The sequence below is a fragment of the Solanum lycopersicum genome, chromosome 3, assembly GCF_036512215.1.
Source record: "Solanum lycopersicum chromosome 3, SLM_r2.1".
NCBI classification, from domain to species: Eukaryota; Viridiplantae; Streptophyta; class Magnoliopsida; order Solanales; family Solanaceae; genus Solanum; species Solanum lycopersicum.
In genome coordinates, this window is record NC_090802.1 from 37,187,103 (window position 1) to 37,197,777 (window position 10,675).

General features: G+C 36.3%; 1 protein-coding gene across 1 annotated transcript; it reads left to right on the plus strand.

Moving 5' to 3' along the window:
* The first annotated feature begins 8,067 nt into the window (after positions 1-8,067).
* Positions 8,068-9,375, plus strand: LOC138347557 (uncharacterized). The gene has a single exon (XM_069295853.1). It carries the CDS (start codon positions 8,068-8,070, stop codon positions 9,373-9,375), a length of 1,308 nt encoding a protein of 435 aa, XP_069151954.1.
* The last annotated feature ends 1,300 nt before the right edge of the window (positions 9,376-10,675 follow it).

Below are 10,675 nucleotides of genomic sequence, written 5' to 3' on the forward strand. Positions count from 1 at the left end.
ACACACTCATATTCAAGTTCACTTGGTACGAAGATAAATTTCCTTTATTAAAAGACTTCATTAACATAACTTTGTAAAATATAGGATTAGGAGATTCATCCCCTTTTATGCTTAGCTCATAGGTCATAGATGAAATTTCATTAACCTAAATCATGCGATAAATCCTCTCACATGTACTCTTCAAGCATAAACCACACAACACACGATAGCATAGGACACAAGTCAACTTCATGTAACACTTAAGACTCCTAACATGTACAATTCATGCATTCACATAGGGGTACATAGGTAAGGAATTATTAGCCATTTTAAATCATCAATTGAAGAACCTATACTTTACCCTAACATAGATATACCTATGCTTATACAATAGCCATGCAACCAAAATCACAACTAGAATAGGAAAGTAGGCATAAGTTTCACATAGTATGATCATCATAACCACTCCTCATATATTTATCAATGTTCCTTCAAGTCCATGGTCACCACATATGTAACGACAATAAATTAAACACCCCCACCATAAGTGGACCATACCACACAATCTCATACAAAGCCTCTTCAACTACATTAATATAGAAAAGTAGAGGAGATAAGCATTTTTACCAATTTCTCACCCTTTGATCATCCTTGATATTTACACCTTTCTCATCATTAATACATTATATATCATTATCTATATATACTTAAATCAAAACCAAAACTTTATACAAGTCAGCACAAGATTATGATACAAGTAGAGCACTATATTACATCTATAGTATAAAGTAGAGATTTATAGATCATCAAGTAAGTTCCCTAGTATAATTAATCAATCATATTGTATCATTATAATTGATTTAATTCAGTATCAAAAGAAATCACAATCTAGATTAGATCCTACTACAATTGCCAATAAACTCGAGATTCCTATGAACATTCTTCATATTAGAAATTCATGGAAGAGGAACTAGATTTAGTTTATTCTATTCACATTACTATGCATTGATCCATGTAAATTAATTAATCATAAATACGCATTCTAGAAATCATACTTATACATACTAACATACTTGAAATCCATTTTTATATAATTAAAGACCAAGTCTATAGTGATCATAAGTTACTACTTAATATCTTAGGAACAGATTTATCAATTAATACCAATTCTTCTTTACTATTACTATACCATGTTTATATTCACAATTCAACAAAATTATCAGCCTAAGGAAGTAGCTACAAGAACCACCACATAATCGATTTTTACTTTCATACCTTTAAAGGTCCATATTACATTGATCACATTGATAAGTAGGTTAGGCATGTTCAAACCTTCAAATATTGATCCACATAGATTCTTCTTTATGAATTCGACTTTAATTCACGTACATAATAGTAGATATAATCACTTCAACATAATTGAATCACAATTCAATAGATAACAACCCAACATAAAAAAAAACCATGTAAGGACTAAATTGATTTAGGGAAGGAACATGGGTTCATCATGAAATTGGCAAATAAAGTTCCAACAAAAAAATTAACATCAATTCATCATGATTTAACCATTTAAAACGTTTTAAGAAAGAACACATGAATAGATTGAAGAAGAAGAACTTTTAACATGAAACTTTCTTTGAAAACATTGAGAAGAACTCTCCAACTAAAAGGTTACTTAGAGATGATGGATCACCATAACTTTATAAACATTAAGACCTCTAAAAATGGTGAATAAGCAATAGTTATCCATCATCCAAGCTATTCTTGAGCTTCAAGAAAAATGGAGGTTTCTAGGGAGAAGATTTTTGGAGGGAAAGGTTTCTTTCGTGTAGAAGGGATTGGGAATTGGTTGCTCACGTTTTTGATCCCTTATATACACCCAAATATAGATAGATTAATCAATAAATTCAGGTTAGTACGTGGGGTGAATTTCCCATTCTCCCCTTAAATAAAACAGTTTCAATGTAGCAGTTACAGGCCACCATCGACGGATGTCAATCGTCTAGGTGTTGGTCAATCGACTAGCCGTCTTTTGGCTTCCATCGATTGGACATTGGCCTGTTTTTGTGTGGAGACGTGCCTAATCAAATTGTCCGTCGAAGAGACCTCACCAATGGGCCGTTTGTCAAATAACTCGCCGTCGTTTGATTTGTCGATAGACACTGCCATCGAACAACCTTGGGTCCTTCTAGTGGGCCCTTTTGTGGGGAACTTTAGAGGTCGTACCCAAACCTTTCAAACGTATATACAACCCTTAACAATTTATATATCTCCCACACGAGTCTCACCCTGTAATATTGACATAACATGTCCAAGCAGGCTAGGCCCATCAAGATACACACTGAGCGTTTTAAGGGCTATCTTTAAAACGTCTTGGAAGTTCTTGGATGTTTGACCTCCAAACTTCACTAAAATCCATATACTATATATAAAAATCTCATTATAAATCATTTTAATACTTCATAAGATCATAGAATCCAATATATAAACACATATAGACACATGAAAGACATAGGTTACTAGTAGTCAAACGTCGTGGTTGCCCCTTAATGATTGACTTCCAAATCACCTCAAACTTTACAAACTTCCTATAAACAATATTATAATTCATATTAGGACCTTATAACCTTAATACAAACATTTTAGGATCTATACATCCGAACTCATTGTGTGGTTCTTACAATATCCCCAACTTGGGAACATTCCTTCTCTAATGACACTAAGCATACTTTAATAACCAAAAGGACTTCAATGCATCATACAGAACCTCATTACAGTCATAACGTAATAATATCATTTTATCACTTAATACACACAAGCAAGAAAACCATACATTCACTCACTCTTTAGTACACCAAACACAAAGGCTCTTATCATGTTTATGAGAGGAGCATCCTTCTCCCAATCATAACATGGTCATTACACTCCAATTCATTTAGATCTCATTTGGCAACTACTCTTTAAGTCGAACTAAAGCAAATTTTAACAACATTCAAGAAGAAATAAGGATGTCATACTTCAACGAACATAGACTTGAGTTAGTTGAATCAACAAATATTTTTCCTAGCTAGACCTTGTGCCATTAAGGTCATACTTAACCATACCATGTTTCATGGTGTCCATGGAGGAATGTCCTTCTCATCAACACAATTAAGTGTATCATGGTTCATACCTAAACAAGTAAAAGGTCAATTTCCTCTTAATTTTTCCTAGCTAGACCTTGTGCCATTAAGGTCATACTCAACCATACCATGTTTCGTGGTGTCCATGGAGGAATTTCCGTCTCGTCAACAAAATTAAGTGTATCATGCTTTCACACCTAAACAAGTAAAAGGTAAATTTCCTCTTAAAAAGAGAAATTCTCAACTTTTAAACCAAGGCATGCTCATGTTTCCTTTCTAGTGATTTCTAAATGGTAAACCAAACAAAGCACATCACAACAAATAATAAGAAATTTAAAAAAATGTCAATTTCTAACATAGTACTCACCTTCACAATAAGCATATTTTGAGAAAAATAACATAAATCATAGGCACATACATTAAAACTTAGTCAACATGCTTTTATTTTTCAAAAGTGAGACTATAATCATGCTTCCCAAACCATACAAGTCACATTATTGTCAAGAGACTCAACATATTTAATTTTAAAGAGACTCAAATTTTTGTTATAAGGCTAAACATTACACCTCACAAGTGACTATTACCATGTTTCTTATCTTATCTCATGAAGTCAAATGCACAACTTGCATATGAAGATGCAAATCAACATGATAAAATATGGATTCTATCAAAACAATTTCTTTCATGCACTTTGGATAAAATATCCTTAAGTTAATGTCAATCAATATATGCCAACCATATAAAGGTCAAGCAATTCAAGCTCAAGTAAGAATAGAAGGACAAGGTAGAATAATATCTACAACCTTACTACTCCATCACAATCTCCCACTTAGAGTAGACCCAATTAGTAGCAACTTAACGCAATCTTAAGAGGATCTTAAATTAACACCCTGCATTTTCATCACTTAAAAGTGATTACAACTTTAGAAGAAATTTACAGTAAGTAACCATAGGAACACTACGGTATTCTAAACCTTATCATTTTAGGTAAATTATCCTTGAATTATCAAGTAAGTCCATAATATTTAACCACATAAGTTCTTCAACAATATAATAGAGACCAAGGTCATGAATTATTAGGGGGAAAAATAGAGGAGACTTAGGATTAAGGATTCTATCTTTTCTTTCAACGTTAAAGCAAGGTAACATCTAGGTCAAGCAAACCCATATTATCACCCTACAAAGACAATAATACTACCCTCAACTCTACGGGAAACATCAATTCCATAACATCAAGGGACTCACAACACAATAAGAAGTTAGAAACAAATCTACGACTCATTATGCCATAAGACTCTCATTCTTTATTCCAAATTGAAACTCTCCATTTAACATTCATTATCATGTTTGTATGCATCAATTCTATACACATTTCAATAAATTCCAACCAAAGAACAATTTATTTTGTTTTCAAAAATCTTATAGTGAGTTTCTAGCATTACAATGAGAACATGATTCAAAAATCCAAAAATGCAAAGTTTATGCAATTGATGGGAAAAGCATGGCAACATGAGGTAAAAGACTTTACCAATACAAGCATACCATCATCACGCCTAACATATATATCAAGGACTCCAATCCATGCCAGGAAACGTATCAAGGACTACATATATAAAGGGAATAATTGAACACTTTTAAGCACATATTCTTAGGGTTGCATGCTTCCATAGGTAGTGACTAAGAATTTCAAGTTCAAATCATATTATAAAGTTACTATCTTGAAAATCCATAGAGTAACACATTGTTTAAAAATAAACTCATATCAACCATAATAACATCTAATATACTTTAACTATATCATGACACATATTTTTCAATATAACATGTTATTTCACATAAAATTAATATGTATATCTATTATTGGATCACGTCATTAAAATATATCAATATTCCCCTTCACATATACTCATTCAACCATAAAACAATGATAAGCATTTAAACTCAACTTTTCTCCCTCAGGCATGGAAAACAATCACATGTCAAAGACCATCAAACATGAAAACATAAGAGAGAGATCTTATAGAGTTATGTTCTATGGCATGATATGACAATAATTAAGAAGGGAAACTCTATCCTCCTATTGCCTCTCATACCATTTGATGTGTCATGATTCCTAACCAATGATACAAGACTCTACTAGGCGTCGCAATATGAGACTTCTTGGATCCTAAAACACTTTTAAAACCTCGTGTGCATATACCACATTTGTCACAACTGCAGAGCACCCCACAGAAGTAACATGGCGTACTTGACCTCTTAGAGGTCTTATACAAGCCCATAGTTATCATTCATCGCATTGACATACTAAATTTAGTGGAAACTTAAAACTTTTCAGAGCACAGAATATGATAGAAACTTAACTTCATATATATATATATATAATTTATACACCATGGTTTTAAGGTATAATTAATAATTTTTCCTTAAGTTTAGTGTGTCGGGAGCTTATGACGGTCCGTCGTGCTTGAGACGGTCCATAGGTGGCAGCGTAGTAAAGCTATTGAAGGAAGATGGGGAAGTTTGACCAAGTGTGGGGTTACGAAGCTTGTGACGGTCCGTCATGGCTATGACGGTCCGTCCTACAGGTTCGTCATGAAGTTTAGAGAAGTGATCCCAGTAATCAGATTCCAAGAGTTGAAGTGTTTTGGAATGAAGACCCTCGACGGACTGTTGTGCCTATGGCAGTCCCTCATACGTGCCGTCGAGGGTGGTGAAGAGAGCAGCAGAAGAAATTGCATATGTGTGGGACAACGACGTCCATGACGGTCCATCGTGACCACGACGATCCGTCGCGAGCTGCGTCGACCCAGCCGCGTTTTGACAAATTTCCAGCAAATAGAGTCCTTGTTTAATTAGGTTTTTATTTTTTTAAAAATAGTTCGAAAAAACCTCAATTTTGAGGGGAGACTCTTAGATTGGTAGACTCTGAGATTGTGAGACTCGGTTAGGTTAGACTCTTAGATTGTAAAATTCTTTATTGATAAGCATTGTATTGTGAGATTCTTGATAATCATTAGACTTTTTGTGAGATTATTGGTTACTTTGAGATTCTTGCAAGTAAATATTGGTGATTAATCAAGCAATCTTTTGAATTTTACTCTTTCTCATTGAAGTAAGTACATTAACTCTTATTTAGTATATTTGAATATTGTGTTTCTCTACATGAGAAACTAAACTCCATAACTAGGGTTCTGGGAACCATAGGCAATTAGTGAGATAAACCCTAACTAAAATAAAAATTCTAGAATAGTGTCTTGCATGTATTAATAATTCTTTCGCTTAGAAGTCTTTTTAACGGATGGCCAACGTTAGAACTTGCCTTAATGCTACTTGCCAGACCAAGGAGGTAAATAATAGGAAAAGAATTATTAACATAGATTTAGTGTATACTATCTAATAGGCTAGTATTGATTCGTACGAGGTAATAACATAGTCAAATATCGAATACAATGCTTAATATGAGGTAAGGATAAGGGTTAGGATAGCAACACACGTAGCCGGACCAAGGTGCGGAGTAAGATTTTCTAGATACCGGACCAAGGATTTAGAAATACATAACTTATTACTTTGTGTGCAAGATACTAGGAAAGAATTGTTATAGTTAGAGTTATCAATTTATGAACATATGGGGAACACGTAAACCCTAGTTACTTTGATTAATTGATTAAAATCCAACATTCAAAGTTGTTAACTGTCTCTGTCAAGTTTGTTAATTAATTTTACTCATTTAGAAATAGAAACCCCCCTTTATTGTTTTTACTTTCCAAGGAAGTCATTGACCAAACAATAGTAATAACAGGTTGAACTTAAGTCTAGACTATTTTCCTCGTGGAACGATCCCAACCTTAATAGTTGTGTTATTTACTTGACACGACCGCTTTACTTCTTATTTGAGAAGTAAGTTTGAGAGTATCAAATTTTGGCACCGCTGCCAGGGAATCTAGCTTTTAGATTAACTTGAACTTGTTACTATAGTTTAGTTGATATTTTCTTGATTTTACTTTTTTTTATTGTTTTTGATTTCTTTTCAGAACTATCCTCCTTGTTTGCCAAATACACGGAGAGGAAGAGAACCCTTGTTTCCCTATGATCACGAGTTAGAGTGTACAATGCGCAATATGAATCGAAACTTGGGAATAAATGATAAGGATCCGAACAAGAACATCCCAGCTCCGATTGATGTTCATGGTCAGATGTTACCCGATGCTCCGAGTGAACATCAACAGAGGAGACAAAATCCCGTTTGACGGCACCAAACATACTAAAGAGGGTATGATAACATAGTAGACTCAGATGGGCCACTTGTCTTGCCCCTTCTACCCACAGGCCACACCTTTGTGGTAACTAGTAGCCTGATCCAAATACTCACTTCCAGAGGTTTGTTTTCACGGCTACCTTTTGAGGATCCACAGGCCCATATAGCTAAGGTAAGGGCAGTGTGTAAAAGTTGTGTGGGGAGGCCTGATTTGGATCTAGATGTAATAGGGCTCAGAGTGTTTCCTCTCTCACTGACACGAGAGACTACTATATAGTTCACTGAGCTCCCATACAACTCAATCTTCACTTGGAACGAATTAAGGGATCTTTTAGTAGCACGCTACTATCCGGTCTCCAAGAAACTAAACAACAAAGACAGAGTGAACAACTTTGTGGCACTACCAAGAGAGTGAGTTAGTAGTTCTTGGGATAGATTCACCTCATTCTTGAGAAGTGTTCCAAATCACTGTATAGATGATGAGTCACTGAAGGAATACTTCTATCGGGGACAAGATGATAACAACAATGCGATGTTGGACACTATAGCAAGTGGATCTTATGGAGAATGCCCTTATGCTGAGATTCTGAAAAATTAGAGAAAATCTCCTGGAATAACAAAGCTTGGAGTACTAGGAATTCTAATATAGGGAGAAACACCTTCGGAGTGTAGTCCACTCACAACCCAGCTACAAATTAGATTCAAGAAGAAATGGTTCAGATTAGAACTGAGCTTGGGTTGGTACTAAAACATGTCACAGGGGGTCCAGAAAAGATAAATGCATTCAACTACTTCGCTAAACCACCACATCCTAATGATGAGTGCTATTATGCGGAGGACACTTATGCAGTGAATGAGCAGACGGGGGGTTTTCGACCAAGTACCCAAGGCTTAATTCAAGATAATTGGCACCAAGGTCAAGGGAATCAAGGCCGAAACTATGGTAACTACAACCGTGAGGGTCATTATGTTCGAGATGGAAGCTACAACCGCGACAACAACTTTAACAAGGGTAACTATGCTTATAAAAACAACAGGAATGAACCCTATGTTCCTCCTCAAAATCGTGAAGATACTTCTAGGGATGGTGGAGATAGTATGGCGCGAGTTAAGGATATGTTGCACAAAATTATGAGGAGTTTCGATGCTAGTGATGAGCATATTAATGAGTTAAGGGGTGATTTAGCTAGTATTGGGCAAAAAGATGATACACATGCAATTTTGATTAAACATATCGAGTTGCAAATGGCCCAATTATCTGCGACAGTGAACACATGGCAACCAGGCACTATTCCTAGCAACACTTTTCAAAATCCAAATAATAATGTGCACTATATGGCAATCACTACTCGGGGTGATAAGAAAACCATCGACCCACCTATGCCGTCTACTAAGGAAAATGTGAGAAAGGATAATGATAATGTGGTAAAGGGTAGTGGTGAAGCAGAGGAATGTAATAGAAAAGATGCAGAAGTACCTATGAAGGTAATTCCCATGCCTAGGCCACCACCACCTTTCCCTCAGAGATTAGTGAGAAAGAACGAGGATGGTAGATATCGGTGTTTCATAACAATGTTGAAGAAGTTTTCTATCAACGTTCCTTTGGTAGATGCTCTAGAACAAGTGACCGGTTATGCAAAATTTATGAAAGATCTTGTCACCAAGAAAAGATCGATCACTTTTGAAGATGATGATAGACTGCAGCATTGTAGTGCGATTGCTACAAGATCCCTCGTACAAAAGAAAGAATATTCGGGTGCATTTACTATTCCTTGTACAGTTGGGTCATTACATTTTGCGAAAGCATTGTGTGATCTCAGGGCAACCATAAATCTCATGCCCCTCTCAATTTACAAAAAGTTGGGTTTGGGGGATCCAAAATCCACTACGATGCGGCTACTGATGGATGATCGGATAGTGAAACGGCCCATAGGCATAGTCCATGATGTGCTAGTAAAAGTTGAGTCATTCAACTTTCCGGCTGATTTTGTTATTCCTGATTGTGAGGTCGATTTTTAAGTGCCTATTATTCTTGGAAGTCCATTCCTTTCTAACCTTAGTTGATATGGAGAAGAGACAGATGACATTTCGGTTGAATAATGAAGAAGCGCCCTTCAACATTTGTAGGACCATGAGGCAGAGTGGTGAGCTCCAATCGGTATCTGCCATATCCCACAAAGAAAAGATGAAGAAGGAGACTGAACAGAAAAATGCATAACAGGAGTTTATGGTTGGGGATTTGGTGCTTGTAGAAAGTTCTGGGGTGCCTTGTCTTCCGGACAAGCTCAAGTCCAAATGGACTGGCCCTTACTTGATTACCCAAGTATTCCCTCATGGAGCAGTTGAGTTAAAAGCCAAGGATGAAGTGCGGTTTGAGGTTAATAGAGAATGAATAAAACTCTTTATGGGCATAAAGCATTGGGAAATAAAGTAATAGGGGAAAACCATCTTGATGAAGGCGGAGTAATCAAGTGTCCTCAGTCGTACCGCGATGTTATATCAGGCGCTTGTTGGGAGGCAACCCAATACTTATAGTTTTTTTTTCTTTCATTCTTTCTAGTAATTGTAGCATTCTCTACTAATGGGTTTTAAATTTGCAGGCACATCACCAGGAAATTCTGCAGAAGATCACTCTGAAACAGTCACCAACGGACACATGCGACGTACCATCGTGCTCTCGACGGTCCATCCTGCCCAACCGTGCTGGTTGTCAGAGACCCAATTCCTAAAGGTCTCTCACATTTTCTAAGTGTCCTCCAATGGACATCTACGACGGACCATCATACTATCGATGGTTCGTCTTGCATAACCATCATGGCGGTCTGAGACCCCTCTCTTAAGGGTCTCCATTTTTTTAAGTTTCCCACGACGGACATCGACGATGGACCGTCATAATTACAATGGCCCGTGCTGATTGTCAGAGCTTTGCGCCCCAGGTTTGCTTCACCTACCACTCTTGTATTTCAATTTTCTATGCATTGGGGACAATTTCCTGTCTGTTTGTTGGGGGTGGGGTAAATGGAAAGTGAGTGCTAGGGTGAAGACTGAGTGGCCCAATTCACTATACTGTTTTGGGGTTTTCTTGCCTATGTTCTTTTTCCCCAAGAGACTGATTACTTTTTTTGTTGAACTGGCATGTCTATATCTTTCATACATAGTTTAATTTTGGAGCATGATGGCTAAAATGATATCCTGATAAACTTGAAAATGATGTATGACTAGGCATAGTAACTGATAATTGTGTGGCTCTAAGCATGACATAGAGTTACACCATTGCATTACCCTAAGTCTTAAATTCGAACTAGGTGTCTTATAATCT

What these genes read in the sequence shown, in the direction of transcription:
- LOC138347557 (XM_069295853.1), top strand. Translation starts at nt 8,068, where the DNA reads ATGGTTCAGATTAGAACTGAGCTTGGGTTGGTACTAAAACATGTCACA.